This window comes from Cibotium barometz, chromosome 35 (genome assembly GCF_041138505.1).
Source record: "Cibotium barometz isolate CiBa-2024 chromosome 35, ASM4113850v1, whole genome shotgun sequence".
NCBI classification, from domain to species: domain Eukaryota; kingdom Viridiplantae; phylum Streptophyta; class Polypodiopsida; order Cyatheales; family Cibotiaceae; genus Cibotium; species Cibotium barometz.
In genome coordinates, this window is record NC_141080.1 from 43,267,524 (window position 1) to 43,289,658 (window position 22,135).

A 22,135-nucleotide genomic window follows, 5' to 3' on the forward strand; every position below is an offset into this window, starting at 1 on the left:
TGTGTGTGTGTGTGTGTGTGTGTGTGTGTGTGTAAACGTGTACATATGCATATATACACATATACGTACATGTATACGTGCAAGCAAGCACACAGCATAAAGGTAGTGTCAAGGTTCAAACTCATGTCCCTTGCACAACAAACATAATATTCACAAACATCCTATCATTTTGTGATGCCTACTCGTGACCCCTACACAACATTGTATAATACCCACTAGAAGAAAGACAAACAATCATCTGTTAGAAAAGGAGCTTAAAATCAAACCTTCCTCTCTCATCTCTAATTTGATAAAACACTATGAACAAAATGACACCAACAAAGGCGAGGTTTTTCCACAAAGCTAATCACCACATAGATTTATTTATTAAGCTCAAATAAGCAATACAAAAATGCTCTTTAAATAGAGACCTTCACCCACCCACTGCCACATATTCCACTTGAACATAGCAACTTACCTACTCAAGATCACTTGCTAATTCTACGTCAAAATTTGCTAAAAATAGCAATTTTGACGGCTTCACATTGGAAGTTTTCAACAGGCTCACATGCCTACACAATGCCTAACACAACTTTCTAAGGTTTTTCTCACTAAGGCCCTTATAAGATATTATTCATCCTACACCAAGGTTTACAACCACCTTAACTTCTAACACCCCCACTTGATCAATCGTAGGGATGCTAACCACATAGCCACACAAAGCCCCCACTGAGTTGTAGCACTCAAATCAGTCACCAAGGCTTAGAACATATCGCGGCCTAGAAGAACCACTGCTTTCAAATTTGCTCCAACCATAGTCTTGGTTCCATGAACCATGAGCTTCATGCCAAGGAGCCACCGGTAGAGCTGCGGGCCAACACCACCAAGAGTTGCCCACACACACCCCTTTGAATGACACACATGCTTGTGCCTTTACATGACACATGCTCCCACTATCATCCCAAGGATTGATTGCAGAACTCATGTGCTACTTGGCAAACTTATGTTTCACATAGCACAATGCTCACTCTCATCACAAAGCAGAACAACTGCTTCCAAAGCCATTCATAGCATCGAATAGGATCATCCTCCTAGAACCTCCAAGGTTCTTAACCTTAAATTACCACAAAGCATATTTGAATCTTTTAATCACTAAGAAAAGAAACAAAAACACTACAAGACTCACCGTTCCGTGCGTTTGAAGTTACCTGGCCACAAAAATCCGCATTACACAGAAGACACACACATAGCGCAGAATGTTACCTGGCTACTTCTTTGCACCTTTGGTTCACAGCAGGTTGTAAACGGGGTCACAAATACACCTTTATCAACCGGCGCACACAGCCCAGCTACAGCCGCCACATGCCTTTAACTAGCTAGCACACAAAGCCTAGCATAAACAACTTAGTCATCCCAACAAACACATGCAAGTGGCCAACAAAAATAACCGGCATAAATAGCAGCCAACGGATAAAAATCGGGGGGGGGTGTCATCGAAGTGGATGGACGTCAATGGAATCGTGCTGGCAGCATCTCTTCCTTAAACAGCCCCACCCAGCCCATGGAAGGACTCTCTGATACCATGTTAACAAAGAAGCTTCAAAACAAACCCCTCTCTCTCGCTCTCTCTCTCTCTTTCTCTCTCAATTGATAAACACTACGACCAAAATGAAAGCAACAAGAGTCCAGATTTTTCCACAGCTAATCACCACAAAGGTTTCTATCTTAAGCTCAAATAGAGCCCTTCACCTACCCACCATGCAGCAACTCAATTGCCACCTACTTCCACTTGAAAATAGCAACTTACCTACTCAAGATCACTCTCTACCCACACACGTCTCTACCCACACATACTACACTAAGGTTTAAAACCTTTTGCTTGATCACCTTAATTTCTAACACCATCCATCCCCCACTGCAGTATTAAATACTCTACCAAACACTCGTGTGAAGCTTTCCCCACAATAAAGATACACGTCCTATCATTTTGTAAATCCCAATACACTCGTCAATACACAAAAAAAGAGAGGTCAGCTTCAAGCTTTTTGTTTACCCATTCTGAACATTGAATGGCCTGGCAATACACCACCACTTTATAGCTTCAAATAGCTTCGAAATAAGGTAAACTACAGTGCCTAGGCTACACTGTTACACATGACACACACATATGTACAACGCGCACACAACTCGATATCATTCTGTGACAGATCCATGAGGTAAGGACTTCAGTGGACTTTCCAGCAAAATCACAACTTTACTGCACCACTCTTGTCACTAAATTAGTGATGCACACTAACAAGACCTGCAAACTAAGTCAGGTCAAGAAGTCCTCAATTCCCACCTAAAACCTCGTCCATAAAACCAAAGGCCTGTTGAGATTCTTTTCTTTTGTTTCGAAGATGCGTAAAGTGGGCAGTGAGACCACCACCCCACCAATCGTATTGGGATCCCCTGAAGACTGACCCAACATCAAGAACACAATGACGCAAATTCCTACCTTGAAGCATAGCATCGGATTCACTTCTTGGCTCCCTAGCCTTGACTGATTTGGTGGGAGATGGAGCCCATAAATTGCTGTCAGGCTAATACATATAAGCATTCATTACAAGGACCGAGTACATCCTCTGCCAAATTCTTGTTCACACCTTAGAACATAATCATTCTTGGCAGCAGACTTCAGGTCAAACTTTTAGCCAGCTTCAAGAGTTCACAAGAGGAAGACGAAGGCTCCAAAATTACACAACACATAGTCCAGGCTGTATCACCAGAAACAGACAAGTGCTCACATGCTTCAGTAGTATTTGCTCCAGCCAGCTTCACAATTGGTGCCTTCAGGAACTATCCCCTTGTCTCTTCTTCTTAAACTTTTTATGTAGACTTCTATGCTTCTTTTTGCTCCGCCTTTTCTCCTTTTCCTTTAGCTCAGAACTTAACTCTTCTTCAGAGCAGTCCTCATCTTCGTCAACCTTCCGTCTTCTCTTCTTGTGCTTTTTTGACTCCAGTAACTGTCCTTTGTCAACCTCCCTTGAAGGACCTATAATATGATCCTCCCAGTCCTCCTTAATGCGCACATCCAGAAAATGTTGGTGGCCAGGATGGGGCAATGGATATGGTCCAGTTTCATCCATACGAGACCCAACTGCACCCCTTCCACGCTTGACCCTGCATATTAGTAAACCAAAGTTAAGAAGACAAGATGATAACAAGTGGCTAAATTAGAAACTCATGTAGATATGAACTCACATGTGGGAGAAAGGGAAACATAAACAGGAGTATGGAAGCACGCGAACGGGTTAAGCACGTGAGCGCTCACAGCCGTTGCATCTTTGAAATGCAATTAGGAAAAAGATAAGTGTGGAAATCACAATGTTACGCCCATAGATCTCGTAAACATAGGACAAGTGCGATTCATAATCAAATTGAAGGGGTGCAGGCTACCTCGCCACCCAACCATAGGTCTCCATCGGCAGACCACCCCTGAGCACAAGGGCTAAAGTTCGGAATGGACTATATCCTAGGCCTAGGCACAAGCCTCTGTCATCCGACAACACGATATAGAATAGTCCACTCCATAGACTCATCCTACTTATAAAGCCTCAGTCAGCCTCCTATAACTAGTTGTCAACCCATTAATAGCCATGACTTTTACATTTTGGATATTTTGCACACTATTGGGGCAAGAGTGTGTGTATGCATTTGACATGTGGTTTATGGCGGTGTGGACACACATTTGGGAACAAGTGTGTATGCATTACTTTGACAAGGGGCATAATGAGGTGCGGACACATTTGGGGCAAGTTTGTGTGAAACTACTAGTTTTGGCTCTCCAGTAACTGAAGATGATGCAACGGCAGTGCTTCTTAAAAGCATGCCTGAAGAGTATGACCACCTGGTGAGCACCTTGAAGAACATTCCTAATCCTACCTTGGAGGGAATCATTAGTTCTTTACAAGAAGAAGAAAGAAAGAAAGAAGAAACAAATGTTGCATGCACGGAAGCCTTGATGTACTGCTGATGATGATTCTGATGAAGATGATGTTGATGACCTAACTGCTGTCCTAACTGATGGACTAATCAAGGATTAATAGTGTTCATTTGAGGATTAGCCATGGCACGGGCCTGCGCGTGACATCCCCTCTTGCTAAACTTGATGACGGGGTGGACACTCTGTCATCCTTCCTCCCTGGACTTCTAATTGCTGACTTTGACCTTCTACAATTGACTTTGACACTTCTACTTTGATATTTTTTGTCTGAACAACTTCCACTTCTAATCTCCACTTCCAAGTCTTGCTGAAGAACTCAACATCTATTCCACTACTGTCCCTGCTATCCCTTACCCTTAACAGAGCAGTGGGTCACCTACCGGAGCTAATCATGCTTGTTGCCAAGCCTTTGGAACTGATCTGAGGATTAGCCACGGCACAGGCCTGTACATGACATTCCCTCCTACTAAACTTGATGATGGGATGGACACTCTGTCACCCTTCCTCCCTAGACTTCCAACTGCTGACTTTGACACTTCTACTTTGATATATTTTGTCTGAACAACTTCCACTTGGGTCTCCTACCGGAGCTAATCATGCCTGTTGCTAGACCTTTGGAACTGATCTGAGAGCTTAATGATGTACTCATTATGCATACATACCCTCAGGGAATGCTTTCTCTAGCTTCACCTGTTATAGACCATTGCACCCTGCTACATTTTTCTGTTGGAACTGTGCACCTTCCTTGGGACTATGCTGAGTGGCTCAGCCTAAATGCTCTCATACCAATGTTGCATGCACGGAAGCCTTGCTATGCTGCTGATGATGATTCTGATGAAGATGATGTTGATGACCTAACTATTGATGGACTAATCAAGGATTCATATTGTTCATGTTGAGGATTAGCCATGGCACAGCTGTGCACGTGACAACAAAGGTCAACAGAAGCTATCACAGAACAAGGTTTTATTGTAAAGTCCAAGGCCTCATACATAGGAGAAGCCAAAGGTAAAGCTTGTAGATTACGTGGGAAAAGCAATCACTTGGAAAATGATTGTTTTAGCCTAAATCCTTGTGGTATATGTGGGAAAAGTAATCATCTTGAAAAAGATGGTTATTCAAAGAAAAACACTGCTAATTTGTTGAAGAGCCTTCCATATAAGAGGCCAACTATTGTATTGATGATTGGGCTTTTTAAGTCCAGTGTATGTGTTGTCTTCTTTTGTGTGACCTCATCTCTTGTATGTCCTTACCCTTGGCACTCCATAACTCGCATGTGAAACTAGAGCCATGTGATTTATCCTTGACCAAGAAAACTGGCATTAGAAACCATGAGCCTAGATCTATCCTTGACACAATATGAGACAATCCCTTGAGGGAGGGTTTGTTGGGAACAAGGTATTGCTTGTGTATGTGAGTGTGAACCACCTCCTAGAGAGCGGCAATGTAAAAATGTCTTGTCTGTGTGTGAACCACCTCTTAGAGGGGTATCAAATAATATCTAGATATTTGTGTGTGCCTGACATAAGCAATGATGTCATTGGGGCAATCTTTGTAAGCTCTTTGAACGAGGCACAGTCTCATTTGCTTCAACTTCTTAAAAGCTAGCATGCCTTGGCAGCTCGGAGGATACCGCGTTGTGGCATGCTCGCTTGTAACATGCAACGGAAGTATTCGTAATTGAGGATCCTGTCACACAAATTCTCACACCATCTTCTGTATCCTAAGTTTCACGAGTTTAGCAATCCACTTTATGACTTCAAACTTTTAAGAGATTTGAGAGAGAGAGAGAGAGAGAGAGAGAGAGAGAGAGAGAGAGAGAGAGAGATATTAACGTCTACGAGAGGCCACAGTCGGCCTATGAGACAAAAAATAATACAACTGTGTTCTTCCGGTCATCAGAAGAAAAGAAACAAAAGAAAAAGTGTGCATGTGTCTGGATACAACTGTGAATCATCATGGATCGGTGGAGCCCATATACAAACAATATAAGGGGGGTGGGGATGTGGATGGAGTGCTGAGGCAAGATGCATCTCTATATGCTGAAGGGGTAGTACAAGCATGCTATGCAGATCTATGTCTAACTCCATCCAGTGCCATAAGAGGGATATAAGATATCATACATCGCCGATGCTGAGGCTGTGAATGGCATGAACATGTACCCTGAGTCTGAATGAAAGCGAGCTAGCCTCTCCTGTGTCTCCATCTGGTGTCTCATTCGGATAGCTACTATCTCTCGGTGACGGAGTCGGGGTGCTCTATGTCCAGTCTGTCTAGGTCTCCTCCTAGCTCTCAATTCCTCTGCTCTCTATGCGGTCACCCCACATGGTAAATCAGCTGGCACTGGCATAGCTCTCTGGAAGAAATCTGTGAGCTGGGACTGTCTCCCACCCCTAGCGGGAGCGGGTGTCTGGAGGAGTCTCTCTCGAGGACTATGAAGCTCTAGTAGTAGTCTGCCAAGCTGTCGCTGGTCCGAGGCCTCCATCAACTGATGTAGTGAAGAGTGCTCCTCAAACAATCCTGCATATCTATCTCTGACCCCCTGGTGGGCTCTACATCTACATACAAAGTGATCCTCACTCTCCACCTCCTCGCGGCACAATCTGCATATCCGCTTAGCTCTAGGAACCCGTGCCGCTCTCCCAGCCTCTATCTCTAGCTGATGTGATGAGACTCGTAGCTGTCCAATAGCAACGCGAGAGCTGTGTGGCATGTATACATCCATGTACCGCGGTCGATGTATAAACCCATCCCCTGAGATGCTCATAAAGTGGTCTCTGTAATACAGCATCTTCGGTGGTAGTGGGCTCTCTGGTGCTGTCCATGTCTCCTATATGTAGTGCTTCCATATGTCCTGTCTCATCACTCTGTTCCTCTCATTGAGAGAGAGGTAACCCCGTGGAGCAGACTGATCATACTGAAAAGGTGGCAACCGCTCAATGTCTATACCATGATGTGAGAACCACTGTAGCATCTGTGCATACCAAGATCCAGTGTGTCCAGCCTCGGCCAACTGTCTGATGCCTCAAAAGCTCGGCGGGATAATCTCTCCATGGGCATCTCCCTCATCCTGTATATAAAGGAGATCGTCTGGAACAATGCCTCCACTGCCATAGGTGGTGCAGCAAACTCAGCCCGAACAATGTCGTGCGGGACGGATGGTTTGCTGCGTATCATCCTTGAGAGCATCAAGATCTGTGGTCTCTCCAGCTGTACCCATGTGGAGGCTGCAAGCCCTGGTGCCCAAACCGCTGCTGCATACATCAAGGGCTTGCAGAGGCCAAACTCGACCTATGAGACAGAGAGAGAGAGAGAGAGAAACTGTACACCGTATGGGGTCCCGAATTACCCACTGAACGACCCCCTATCCCATTACCATAATAGTATTTGCTTTATTTCTTTGAAGAGACTGACTGTGGACTGACGATAAGCCAAACGCAAGATCTTGGAGGACCAAGAGTCAGACTGAACCGTACACGGCTGTAGAAGCACCAATGATGACCAATCTCGCACCTATGCACTCTTCCCAATGGATGTAGGAAGGCTGTAAATCTAAGGCTGAGAGAAAGGGCTGATTGGGACTGTTCTAGGCTATGTATGAATGCTGAGTTTTACCTTCACCAAGTGGCTGTAGCAAAATGATGCTAACAAGGATGCTGAAAACTGTATGTATGCTGAAAACGCAAGGTGAACTGTGGGGCTGAATGCTGTAGATGAAGGCTGAATGCTCAAGCGTTGATGCTCCTTTATGCTGATGGTGAAACGTTGATGGCTGATATGCTGAATTCTCCAATCTTATGCTCCTTGGGCTGAAGGCTCCAAGCGTTGAGGTCTTCTTGGCTGAATATGATATGAATGATGGAATGGTGAAATGCTCAACTATTTATATGGATTCTAGATGCTGGTCGGTTCGCTTAAGGGCTGGCCGACTGTCCTACACGACTTGTGCATGATGAATAAATGGTATTACATGCTGGAAATTATGGGAAAAATGCCAGATAAATTCTAATAAATGCTAGTTGTTATTTGAAGGCTTTTGCAATGGTCTATATGCAATGGATGAATGATATGGCTTTCTAATTCAAACCCTAAGGTTTCTACTGACTCTACATGCATAAATGCATCTCTTCAAGTGGGTTAAGGGACATGGACTAACTGACTAACTGTCTAAGGCTGAGGAATGACCTACGTAGCTCGTGCCTGACTTATCCTGGACTGAGGATTACAATGGATTACAATGGCGTCACAGCGTACGACAATTATCATCCTAAAAGGTATTAATAATGTACAATGTTGCACTGATGATGATGAACCATCTTGTCACCATGCAATACAGTGCAAACATAGTAGTTAGGAAACGTGTTTCCTACAGGGAAAGAAACTTGGAAACGTTTCTGAAACATTTCCTTGTAGAAAACATGTTTCTTCAAGCAAATTTTTTGACATTTTTTTGCCCAAATCTAACGTTGAAGTCTGTGCGACTCTTTTGATAAAGAGTTTTATGTATTGTCATGTATGTTTTTTTTTGTGGCATGGAATGATGGATGATTGGATCATGGATCATGGACAGTGGACCATGGTCTATGAATCATGATCACTTGACATTGATGATGGATGATTATATGGTTTTTGTTCTTTGTGATTCAAAGACTGTAGGCTTCAAATTGATGTATTCTATGCATTTAGTGTTATTTTTACATATTTTATACAGTATATATTTGAAATTTTGTACATGCACAAACACCTGTAGGTAGGAAACTTTGGGCTGATTTTAGGAAACCCATTTGAAACGCGTTTGAAACTTTTAGGAAACCCGTTTCAAACAACCCCCTAACTACTATGAGTGCAGAGTGCATGTGACATCGCTGCAAGCACTTGAACTACGCTTCTCTTCAATAGTTGCCTTCTCAGAAGATGGTCAAAGGGTCTTTTCCCCATTTTTCCCTATTTTCTTGGCTTGGGTGGTTGCCTTGTGTTGGCAGGAGGGCCCATGAGCTGGCCGGCAGATCATTCAGGAAACGACCTCTCACAGCTGCTGGCCGACTTGATACAGCTGGCCGACTGGTGCATTTTGCTGGTTGTGGAGAATTCAGTCCCTGTCGGCTGCCCCTTCTACTGGCCGACTGCTCTCTTGGGGCCATATAAAATGGCCCCATAAACCCTTGCCATTGTATCTTGTTTACACTTTGGGATCTTGTGTATATAGAGCAGAGTTTCACGCATCTCTCTCTCCTTCTCTTGTGCTGTCTATTTTTTGCAATCTACTTGTTCTTGTGGTTTCACATTTGGTTATCATCTCCGCTGCGTATTTTGACATGGTATCAGAGCCCTAGGCTCTTGATAGATCTTGGGAGTTTTCTGAGCAAGAGGGGGACTGTTGCGTTGCTGATTGGTGGATTGTTAGGGACTGTTCAGGAAGAGAAGAAGCAAGAGGAAGGCGGGCTGAGCTACTGGACAGCCACTTGCAGGTGTAAGTTTTTTTTCCCCACCCACCCACCCTTTTCAGTTACATCCCCACGATGGCAGATTTGTTAGAGATGGCTGAGAAGCATGTGAAGATCCCAACACTCCCCACGTTCCCAATGGACCATCAGTTGGACGGGAACAATTACGGCATATGGAAGGTTATGATGGAGTCTGTGCTAGAGTCATATGACCTTGCTGATTTCATCGTTGTCGGGGTTCCACGGCCGGAAGCAGAGGAAGGGGAGTTAAAGTCAACCAGAAAGGACTGAGAGGCACAAGCACAGATGTGGGATCGTGTCAACGCCAAGGTCCATTCATTTATCTTCCTCAATTGCACACCGCAAGTAATCAATCACGTAAAGCATATGACGTTGGCCAGAGCCATATGGCAACACTTGGCTTCTCTTTATAACAGGGTATCGCCCATGAAGAGAATTTCCTTGGAAGTACAGATGCAGGTTATGAACCCTGCAAAGTCGTCGATGATGCGGGAGCACATTAACAAGCTGCAGGCCCTTCAGCAAGAAGTCCTCCAAGCTGGGAAGGAGATATCATCAGAAGATATGGCCATTACTTTGTTGTCCCACTTGCCTGCTCAGTATTCCGCTTTCTACTCCGCTTTGATTACTAGTGGCAGGCTCAGCACCATTACATGGGAGGAGCTTGTGCCCATGGTCTTGGACTAGGAGGAGCAATTCACGAACCCTCCTCACAACGGAGGTTCGGAGGCCTTAACTGGCCAACGGCCGAAAGGCTAGAATAACAACAAGGCAAATGGAAGGCTTCACCGGAGAAGTCTTATGAGAAGAAGCCTGACACAGATCGAGAGAAACTAAAGGTCGAGAGGTCCTGCAATGATTGTGGCGAGAAAGGCCACTATTGGCGGAAGTGTCCTAAGCGGACTGGGAAGAGTGCTGATTCTTCAGCCTCAGCTGCAAAGACTCCAGCATTTGTGCACTTAGAGATGATAGACTCGGATGCTTCATCGTCTTCGAGCGAGGAGGCAGTTGGCTTCACCGCAAAGGATACCCAGAAGTGGATTCTTGACAGTGGTGCTTCCAGGCACACTCCTCCTTCCCGAGACTTCTTTTTGGATCTTAAACGGCAGTCAGGTCGCATCTTCATAGGCGACAACTCCACCATTCCGATACACAATGAGGGCCAGATGGAGATTATTCCCGACGGCAAGGGGGATAAGCATTCCTCCCATGTTCTTTACGTCCTTGCTCTTGATTTTCATCTTCTGTCAATGCATGAAGTATGCAAGACTGGCTTTCGGGTGGAATTTGAGGAGCATTCAGTTGCTCTACGGGACCGTGAGACTGGCCAGGTTGTTTGGGAAGGCGGTGTGGAGAATGGTATCTACAAGCTCTCTGCACTCTCCTCATTGACAGGTTCTCAGGTCGGAGATCTGTGGCACTTTCGTTTTGGCCACTTAAATGTGGATGCACTGCGGCGAGCTTTCCGAGACCAGATGGTGGTTGGCTTGCCAGATGTTGGCAGCAAGCAAGGACGTTGCAGTTCTTGCATACGTGGTAAGCAGCACGGGGAATCCTTTTCGAAGCAGGCTTCCAAGCGGGCTTCAAAACCATTGGAGTTGATTCATACTGACTTGTGTGGACCTCAGCAGACACCATCATTGGGAGGATCTCTCTATTTCATGCTCCTTGTTGATGATTGTACCAAATTCACGTGGGTCTACTTTCTTTCACAGAAGGACCAAGCTTTTGCACGGTTCAAGGATTGGCACGTGATGGTGGAAAAAGAGTCTGGATTGCAGGTAAAGACTCTCAGGGCTGACAAAGGGGGTGAATTCTCTTCGAATGTTTTCGTCAAATTTTGTGCAAATCATGGCATCAAGAGGAAACTGGCCACTACAAGATCGCCTTCAGAGAATGGAGTTGTAGAACGCAAAAACACGACTGTAGTGGAGATGGCGAGGACCATGCTGGAGCATCGTGATCTTCCTCGTCCACTTTGGGGAAAGGCTGTGGCAACGACTGTCCATACCCTCAACTGGTCTCCAACGACTTCAGTACCTAATACGACTCTGTTTGAGGCATACTTTGGCAAGAAACCTGATGTCTCCCACTTCCGTGTTTTTGGGAGTGATGCGTATGTACATATTCCGAAGAAGCAAAGGGGGAAGCTTGACTCCAAATCCCGTAAGCTTATATTTGTGGGGTATAATTCTCTTTCCAAGGGATACAGATTGTATGATCCAGACAGGAATGAGATTGTTGTCAGCCGAGATGTGGTCTTTGATGAGCATGTTCCAGTATCCACTGTCGAGGAGCCGCCACTTCTTGGAGATCTAGAGGAGTCTGATGATGATTCCTAGACCATTGTTCTGGTTGGTCAACCACAGTCAGTACAGGAGGTTGAGCCCGCAGCTAGAGTAGAGCCCCCGCAACAGCAGGAGGCTCCACGATCTGTTCGAGTACCCAAGTGGTTGATGGACACCCTTCGGGAGTCGGGTGTCACAGAGCTATCCTCCAAGTGGACCACAGAGGACGGCCCTCCAAGATCGCACAGAGTCCGCAACAAAAGCAATATAGCAAAGCTTCTTCAGGTAAACTATGCTTTGATGTCTCATATTATGCGGGACAAGGAGCCCACTTCCGTTAAGGAAGCCCTTTCACAAGATACTTGGAGGAAAGCCATGCAGGTGGAACTTGATGCCATCGAGAAGAACAACACATGGGAGTTGGTACCGAGGCCGTCGAAACGGTCAGTCATTGGTGTCAAATGGGTCTTTAAGACCAAATATGCGTCAGATGGGTCGGTGGACAAACACAAAGCCAGACTCGTGGCTAAAGGTTATGCTCAACGGCCAGGCATTGACTAGGATACCTTTGCACCAACAGCAAGGATGACCACGATTCGGACCATTCTTGCCCTTGCTTCTTCTTAGAGGTGGCCTGTGTATCAAATGGATGTAAAGTCTGCGTTCCTTAATGGTGACCTGCAGGAGGAGGTGTATGTTGAGCAGCCTCCAGGCTTTGTTGTTCCAGGATCTGAAGGGATGGTTTACAGGTTACGTAAGGCCTTGTATGGTCTTAAACAAGCTCCCAGGGCTTGGAATCAGAAGATTGATTCCTTCTTTGTTCGGACTGGTTTTCAGAGATCGGTTACAGATCCCAACCTATATCTCTTTCGGGAACACGGCATGGTTACGATTATCATCCGTGCATGATCTCATTCTCACCGGCAGTCATGTGGAGCACATTGGCGTGAGGAAGGCTGCCTTGTCAAAGGAGTTTGAGATGACCGACCTAGGCTTACTCCACTTTTCTTGGGATTGGAGATCTGGCGACCCAGAGGGGGTTTTCTATCTCTCAGAAGTGGTATGTTCATGAGTTGCTTGAGGCCTTTGGGATGGAGAACTGCAAGCCTATTACTTCGCCGATGGACCCAAATACAAAGTTAACTGTTAATGATCCTTGTGAGCCAGTTGATGCCTCGCAGTATCGGAAGTTGGTTGGTTCATTGATATGGTTGCTGAACACCAGATTGGACTTGAGCTTCTCCATGGGACTGTTGAGCTCTTTTATGCAGACGCCATTGAAGTCTCATTGGGATGCAGGATTAAGAATCTTGAGGTATCTGCAGAGTACGAAGGATCTAGGACTCTTCTACACAGGAGGGGATGGAGTCAGACTCCAAGGTTGGAGTGACTCAGATTGGGGAGGAGATCCAAACACGAGGAGATCTACTTCAGGTTACAGTTTTACCCTCGACTCAGGAGCAGTTTCTTGGAGCAGTAAGAGGCAGCCAACTATTGCCCTATCGTCGACAAAGGTAGAGTACCGGGCTGCTTGTGGTGCTGCTTGCGAGGTTGTGGGGCTGCGGCGGCTGCTAGGCGAGATTGGGTTTCCACAGAAGGAGCCCACAGTCATCCAGTGTGATAACCAAAGTTGTATAGCTATTGCTCGGAACCCGGTCTTCCATGCCCGGACCAAGCACATAGAGATACAGTATCACTTTGTACGTGAGAAGATCTTGGCTGGTGACATCTTGCTACTTTATTGTGTTAGAAGTCATCTCCTGTCTGGCGAGAGGCATATGGGAGCACTTGGCTTCACTTTATAACAGGGTATCACCCATGAAACGGATCTCCTTGGAAGTGCAGATGCGGGTTATGAACCCTGCAAAGTCCTCGACGATGCAGGAACACATTAACAAGCTGCAGGCCCTTCAGCAAGAAGTCCTACAAGCTGGGAAAGAGATATATCATCTGAAGACATGGCCATCACTTTGCTGTCAAAGGATACCCGGGAGTGGATTCTTGACAGTGGTGCTTCTAGGCACATGACTCCATCCCGTGACTTCTTTCTGGATCTGAAACGACAGTCAGGTCGCATCTTTATTGGCGACAACTCCACTATTCCGATACATAGTGAGGGCCGGATGGAGATTATTCCCAACGGCAAGGGGGGCAAGCATGCTTCCCGTGTTCTTTATGTCCCTGCTCTGGGTTTTCATCTTCTGTCAGTGCATGAAGTATGCAAGACTGGATTTCGGGTGGAATTTGAGGAGCACTCAGTTGCTCTACGGGACCGTGAGACTGGCCAGGTTGTTTGGGAAGGCGGTGTGGAGAATGGTATCTACAAGCTCTCTGCACTCTCCTCGTTGACAGGTTCTCAGGTCGGAGATTTGTGGCACTTTCGTTTTGGCCACTTAAATGTGGATGCATTGATGCGAGCTTTCCGAGACCAGATGGTGGTTGGCTTGCCAGATGTTGGTAGTAGGCAAGGGCGTTGCAGTTCTTGCATACGTGGTAAGAAGCACAGGGAATCCTTTCCGAAGTAGGCTTCCAGGCGGGCTTCGAAACCATTGGAGTTGATTCACACTAACTTGTGTGGACCTCAATAGACACCATCTTTGGGAGGATCTCTCTACTTTATGCTGCTTGTTGATGATTGTACCAGATTCACGTGGGTCTACTTTCTTTCCCAGAAGGACCAAGCTTTTGCTCGGTTCAAGGATTGGCACGTGATGGTGGAGAAAGAGTCTGGATTTCAGGTCAAGACTCTCAGGGCTGATAAAGGAGGTGAATTCTCCTCGACTGTATTTCTCAGATTTTGTGCAGATCATGGCATCAAAAGGGAACTGGCCAATACAGGATCGCCTTCGGAGAATGGAGTTGTCGAACGCAAGAACAAGACTGTGGTGGAGATGGCGAGGACCATGCTCGAGCATTGTGATCTTCCTCGTCCACTTTGGGGAGAGGCTGTGGCAATGGCTGTCCATACCCTCAACCGATCTCCGACGACTTCAGTACCCCATATGACTCCATTTGAGGCATACTTTGGCAAGAAACCTGATGTCTCGCACTTCCGTGTCTTTGGGAGTGACGCGTATGTACATATTCCGAAGAAGCAGAGGGGGAAGCTTGACTCCAAGTCCCGCAAGCTTGTTTTTGTGGGGTATAATTCTCTTTCCAAGGGATACAGATTGTATGATCCAGACAGGAACGAGATTGTTGTCAACCGGGATGTGGTCTTTGATGATCATGTTCTAGTATCCACTGTCGAGGAGCCGCCACTTCTTGGAGATCCAGAGGAGTCTGATGATGATTCCCAGACCATCATTCTAGTTGATCAACCTCAGTCAGCACAGGAGGTTGAGCCCGCTGGAATAGAGCCCCCGCGATCACAGGAGGCTCCACGATCTGTTCGAGACTCGAGTACCTAGGTGGTTGTTAGACACCTTTCGAGAGTCAGGTGTCACGGAGCTACCCTCCGAGTGGACCACAGAGGACGGCCCTTGAAGATCACATAGAGTCCGAGATAAAAGCAACACAGCGGAGCTTCTTCAGGTGAACTATGCTTTGAGGTCTCGTATTCTGCAGGACAACGAGCCCACTTCCGTAAAGGAAGCCCTTTCACAGGATACTTGGAGGAACGCCATGCAGGTGGAACTTGATGCCATCGAGAAGAACCACACTTGTGGTACCGAGGCCGTCGAAGCGGTCAGTCATTTGTGTCAAATGGGTTTTTAAGACCAACTATGCGTCTGATGGGTCGGTGGACAAGCACAAAGCCAGACTTGTGGCTAAAGGTTATGCTCAGCGGCCAAGCATCGACTACGAGAATACCTTTGCACCGACAGCACGGATGTCCATGATTCGGACCGTTCTTGCCCTTGCTTCTTCTCACAGGTGGCCCGTGTATCAAATGGATGTAAAATCTGCGTTCCTTAATGGTGACCTGTAGGAGGAGGTGTATGTTGAGCAGCCTCCAGGCTTTATTGTTCCAGGATCTGAAGGGATGGTTTACAGGTTACGTAAGGCCTTGTATGGTCTTAAGCAGGCTCCCAGGGCTTGGAATCAGAAGGTTGATTCCTTCTTTATTCGGACTGGATTTCAGAGATCGGTTGCAGATCCAAACCTGTATCTCTTTCGAGAACGCGGCATGGTCACGCTTATCATCCTTTATGTGGATGATCTCATTCTCACTGGCGGTCATGTGGAGCACATACAGTGATGAAGGCTGCTTTGTCAAAGGAGTTTGAGATGACCGACTTAGGCTTACTCCACTTCTTTTTGGGATTGGAGATCTGGCAGACCCAGAGGGGGTTTTTCGTCTCTCAGCAACGGTATGTTCATGAGTTGCTTGAGGCCTTTGGGATGGAGAACTGCAAGCCTATTACTTCGCCGATGGACCCGAACACAAAGTTAACCGTTACTGATCCTTGTGAGCCAGTTGATGCCTCGCAGTACCAGAAGTTGGTTGGTTCATTGATCTGGTTGCTGAACACCAGATTGGACTTGAGCTTCTCCGTGGGGCTGTTGAGCTCTTTTATGCAGACGCAATTGAAGTCTCATTGGGACGCAGGATTGCGGATCTTGCGGTATCTGCAGAGTACGAAGGATCAAGGACTCTTTTACACAGGAGGGGATGGAGTCAGGCTCCAAGGTTGGAGTGACTCAGATTGGGGAGGAGATCCAGACACGAGGAGATCTACTTCAGGATACAGTTTTACTCTCGGCTCAGGAGCAGTTTCTTGGAGCAGCAAGAGGCAGCCAACTATTGCCCTTTCTTCGACAGAGGCAGAGTACCGGGCTGCTTGTGGTGCTGCTTGTGAGGTTGTGTGGCTGCGGAGGCTGCTACGCGAGATTGGGTTTCCACAGAGGGAGCCCACAGTCATCCAGTGCGATAACCAGAGTTGTATAGCTATTGCTCGGAACCCGGTCTTCCATGCCCGGACCAAGCACATAGAGATACAGTATCACTTTGTACTTGAGAAGATCTTGGCTGGTGACATCTTGCTACTTATTGTTCGACGGAGGACAATGCGGCGGACCTCTTCACGAAGTCTTTACCTCAGGCTACGCTCAGGCGGCACTCCAGCTCCCTTGGGTTAATTTCCCAGCCAAGAGCTCAGAGGGGGTGTTAGAAGTCATCTCCTGTCTATATTTATACACCAGGGCATCTGTTGTGGGTGTGCTCGCCCTGTATAAGGTGTTTTATCATTTTTCCTCACTCCCCGTATTTTTCCCATTTTTTTCCATGGTGTGGATGGATGCCAGATGGTTGGCAGGCTCTGTTGTGGGTGTGCCCGCCCTTTGTAGGTGTTTTCTCATTTTTCCTCACTCCCCGTATTTTTTTCCCATTTTTCTCTATTTTCTTGGCTTGGGTGGTTGCCTTGTGTTGGCACGAGGGCCCATGAGCTGGCCAACTGATCATTCAGGTCCATGACCTCTCATAGCTACTGGCCGACTTGATACAGCTGGCCAACTGGTGCATTTTGCTGGTCGTGGAGAATTAAGTCCCTGTCGGCTGCCCCTTCTACTGGCCGACTACTCTCTTGGGGCCATATAAAATGGCCCCATAGCCCTCTTGCCATTGTATCTTGTTTACACTTCGAGATCTTGTGTATATAGAGCAGAGTTACACACATCTCTCTCTCCTTCTCTTGTGCTGTCTATTTTCTGCAATCTACTTGCTCTTGTGGTCTCAGATTTGGTTATCATCTCCGCTGCGTATTTTGACATATTCCAGGGAGTCAAAGAGAGGCTCAAGCTATATCCGCAACTCTAGCAAATGCAACAAGTGGACCTCCTCCCACTAAGGGCCATGGACGCAGCCAAAGCTCAGGGAGTTGAGGAAGTGCAACCACCATGTTTGGAGCATCTTCCGCCACCATTGATGGTACCCCATCCCAAACAAAAGGTAAACAAAGCACCCCTCATACTACATGGCATCCACAGAATGTTGTGCGCGCCAAAAAACAATACCTATTCTTTGTGAAACGTGGAGTGAGACATTGGAGTATGTGGGGCCAAATAATGTTTTACAATTTGTATCTAATTTGGAGAGTACTAACAAAGGTGCAAGGGCATTATTAGAGCAGAGATATCCACATAGTTTAAACAACTTGTTAAAGGATATTGGAAAGTTGCCTTGGGTCAAAAGCTCAATTCATCACACGCCACAACTTCTCCTTAGCATTGTATCGAAAGTTCGCAAAGAAAGAGCTTGTCAAATACTCTGAGACTCACTTAGCCTATAACTTTCTTATGCTTCATTGTCTCTATAGCTAGAGACCGGCTTTGAAGCAAATGGTGGGAATCCCACAATGGGCAACTTGGCCTACTTCAAAGGTAGCATTGGAACAACTTTGTTTGAGTACTATCATACATGGAAAAGATTTCTGAGGCAATGGGATCGGATGATTGAAAACTTCCACACCATTGAGACTGATCAAGCAAGGCTTCAAGAGTTGAAGGAACTTGCTGTTGGCAAATGGAACCAATACTATTCTCCACTTCATGGTGTTGCATATGTGTTGGACCCTGAGTTTCAACACAAGGGAAGACAGTAACAAGAAGCAAATAGCGAGCTGCGAGGTAGTTCGGGGTTGGAACTCGACACGTTAGAGGTTGATTAGTTCCCTCAGCAACGTCAAATTGTGAAGGACCAACTTGCAAGCTATCGAGGCAAGGATGGCATGTTTAGATGGGGCGATGCTCAGCATGATAGATAATCTTAAGGCTTTTAAAATTGTATAATACAATTAACATTGCAAATCTCTTGATAATAGATATGAACATAGAGCTTATCATTGTATATTTCTTAAATTTCGGGTTCCATATTGTTGTTGAAACTTGGTAGGAGGACTATGGAGATCAACTCCAGACCTTGGCCATTCGAATATTGAGCCAAGTTTGCTCTTGCTCAACATTGGAGCAATTGTGGAGCACCTTTAGCAACATCCACACAAAGAAGAGAAACCGGCTTAGAACTCAAACTGCAAATGATCTAGTCTTTGTTAATGCAAACTTGCGTTTGCTAACAAGGATGAAGCAAGAGTATACCCAGAATTTATACATCGGCTTTCACAAGTCCGATGAAGATGCTAGTGCAATTCAAGAGATTATGGCGGCGGCAGAGGATGTTGACAATGAGCCTAGAGAGGCCCAAGAAGATGTTCCAACCGATCATGATGAGTCTAAAGGCTTTGAGAAATAGGAAATGTTCGATCATGAGGGTCATGTTGTAGAATCTACATCTTAGATTTTAGAGTGTAGAGTATATACTCTAAAATCTTTTTGTTTTGTATGTGAAGTTTGGATTTTGGAATGTTAAGTTTAATTGTTTCAATTTATTGTTATATGACTCTCGCCCCCCCCCCCCCCCCCCCATTGACGTAGCGTTTCCCTCCCCTAGAAAAATCAGTTTCTGTTTCCCAATTTCCAACGACTATGCCCACCACTATTAGCTAGTTACTTTTTTTCAATTTTTCCATGAATTAGTATTCTCAAGGATTAAATGTACTACTTTTGGGTCTCATAGACCCTTGGGGTCTTTTGAAGATCTCTCTCTCTCTCTCTCTCTCTCTCTCTCTCTCTCTCTCTCAATGTGGGTGTGTGCATATGGAGCACATGTGTTCAAGCACCAAAGCCCTTTCTAAGTAGTGAATGGTGAGACAGGTTGTGCACAGGTTATGGAAGCCCCACATAATTGCAACCCTATTCCCAACTCAGGATAGCTATTGCTTTGGACACATGCACACCTCCAAGAAGGGTCTTATTTGTTGGAGGTGGCAATTCTTGTAGCTACTCTCAGATTGTCGCATGACTGGAAGTGGTGGATTATCCCATATGCAAGAGCATGGGAAGTCAAAGAGCCATATATAGGGTGTGGTGGCATCTTGTCATAGATATCTTCTCCGGCCGGGTTTTTGGGGGAAGCAACAGCTAGGAGAAGGGAGCCTAGCCATTGACATTGCTCAGTGCCCTGGGGTGGTATGCGCGCTGCTGCTATGTGACCCTGACATGGTATCAAGGCTCGGGCCTGTGTGGTCCTGGGCGGTCCTAGCCTCTGAGCAAGGTGCTCGAATTGAAGGAGGGTATTGGAGGTGGCAATCCTCGCAGCTAACTCTCAGGTTGTCGCATGACTAGAAGTGGTGGATTATCCCACATGCAAGAGCATGAGAAGTCGAAGAGCCGTATAGAGGGTGTGGTGGTACCTTGTCATAGATATCTCCTCTGGCCGGGTTTTTTTTTTTTTTGGGGGGGGGGGGGGAAGAGGCAACAGCTGGGAGATGGGAGCCCAGCCACCAATGTTGCTTAGTGCCTTGGGGTGGTGTGCGCGCTACTACGGGACTCACATTATTAACATGAGATATGGAGATATCGAATATACCATGAGATATGGAGATGTCGAATTTACCTAGAGTGCAGAAACTCTTCAACTTCATCTTCCTTTAAGCCTTTATCTCTCAGATCATCTACAACACCATGAGAATGCATGTCATCCCTTTGATCATAGACAACACCATAAGACTCTTCTGACGAGTAGTCGGTTGCATTTTTTGCATGTAACTTCGGCGAAGAGTTCATTTGATGAAAGTTTCCATGTCCACTTCTCGACTTCTCTGCAGATTTCCTTGGCTTATCAAGATACGAATGTGATACACTTCCCAAAGATATGGCTTTCCCATTGTTTCTATGCTTGCGCCTGGCCCTTTCCTTTTCTGTCTTCTCAAGCTCCAACTCCATGGCTCGGCGCTTCCACATCTCAGTCACCTCAGCTGCACGATTTGCTGAAAGGGAGATAAGAAGGATATCATGTAAGAAAAGCCTGAGTCCCATGGGATGGAAAAAGATTACCAACAAATCCAACAGGATGTACATAATGAAGCAATCTCAGCATCTTCTGCAAACCCTTACCCTGATTTTTCCTAGGGATGAACCCAAGAGATGTGGCTTGAACATGATCACATGACTTGATGAATAAAAAGTAAAGCCAGTAGAAACAACCTAATCAAGCAATCAAGAAAAGTCTAATCCTAGTTAATATGTCATAGCGACCCCATGATTACCTCCAAAATCCTAACCCTGGTTTTTGCATACGGGCATGGCCATTGCAATCTGCCACGGTTTGTAAGGACATGAAAACTGCAGGAAAAACCCTAATGGGAACCCTTACTCTAATTTTCCACAAAGATGAGACCAAGAAATGCAATCTCAACAGGATCAAGCGACCCTATGATCTTCTCCAAACCCTAAAACATTGGCAAAACCGATTCGGCCACGAATTACAGCCCTGATCAAGTATGTGCCATGATTTGTAAGGACACCAGGACATGAAAACTCTGCAGGAAATGGAAGTTTACCTTGCTCTATGCCGCGGACCGTGGCCTTGAGGAACTGAGGGTTGGGTCTCCCGCGGATTTTGGGCTGGGTGAGGTAAGCGTGGACCCCTTCTTTCTCCGCTTGCATCCTCAGTCGCGCAGCTTCCTCCATAATCAGCGCCGCAAGATGTTTCTCTGTCTCGGGATCCATTAGCCCTCCTACTTTGAAGCAGGAGAAGAGGTCCACTCTGATCCAAAAGAAGGAACCCCTCTTTGAAGAAGAAGACCCACTTGCTTGCTCACAGCAAATGCTTTTGCCACACTTGCACCTTCGTTCCACGATCAACAGATCCCAACCTTCAATTAGAAGGCCAAATTTTACTTTGACCTTAGCTAACCTTCAAATTCACATAAATATACATATCTATATATATATATATATAAACTGATTGATAGCTTTTACCTACACAATAGGCCTTCTTTAGAAAGCTTGGAGGGCTTTTTTCCCCTCTCAAGGCTTCAAATTTCAGCACTATGCCCCTTATGTAAACGTGGCTAGAGAAAGGAGATAAGGAGATCAAGTTAACCCACGAGCGCGTAGGCGAGTTGGTAGAACGGTTGGGTCCCATTGCAAGGACCCCGGTTCGATGCCATCGAGTTGTGCGACGGGGGTACTGTGTTGTGAGTCGATGGATATACTCCACCTTCCCGCAAACACAAAAAGGAGATCAAGTTTTCTCCCATGTGATTGTTACTCTCGATATAGTGTGAGTTATAGTGAAGACATTCATATAGGAAAGTCTAAGAGGAGAGGAGGAGAGAAAACAAGGAGAAAGACAAACCGCAAAGAAAACAAAGAAAGAGAGAGTTTCATGAAGGTTATGCTCGTGGCTCCCTCACGTGGGTGACTATAAAGTTTATGGGGCAAAAACCCTTGCTACAAACGATTGCCCCAAGTTCATGAGACCCTAATCTTAAAAACTATTATATCTAGCCCAATATATGTTCCACAACTCCTAAAAACCCTAATAGAGTCCTTCCTTCATCTCTCTTGCTAAATTGTAGAATGTCTTCATCCAAATCCCCATGTGAGTGTAAAGGTGGTGTTGGGAGAAAGACTAC

At 45.9% G+C, this 22,135-nt stretch overlaps 1 protein-coding gene across 6 annotated transcripts; it reads right to left on the reverse strand.

The window, feature by feature from the left end:
* Positions 1-359: 359 nt before the first annotated feature.
* On the reverse strand, positions 360-21,405 carry LOC147618470 (G patch domain protein). Of its 6 annotated transcripts, none has more exons than XR_015262127.1 (5): positions 21,056-21,405; positions 20,610-20,699; positions 20,110-20,482; positions 1,302-1,553; positions 360-1,187 (listed from the first exon to the last, which is right to left on the reverse strand). XR_015262127.1 is itself a non-coding variant. In XM_086774906.1 (5 exons), the coding sequence occupies exons 1-5, from the start codon at positions 21,222-21,224 to the stop codon at positions 2,811-2,813; spliced, it is 879 nt and encodes a 292-aa protein (XP_086631032.1). In that variant the 5' UTR covers positions 21,225-21,404; the 3' UTR covers positions 2,045-2,810. The 6 variants fall into 6 exon arrangements, 4 of the variants coding, with proteins under 4 accessions (XP_086631034.1, XP_086631032.1, XP_086631031.1 ...); XR_015262126.1 differs by having other exon boundaries at positions 362-1,093; positions 1,243-1,553; XM_086774906.1 differs by lacking the exons at positions 360-1,187; positions 1,302-1,553 and adding an exon at positions 2,045-3,141 and having other exon boundaries at positions 20,110-20,270; positions 20,355-20,482; positions 21,056-21,404.
* Positions 21,406-22,135: the final 730 nt, after the last annotated feature.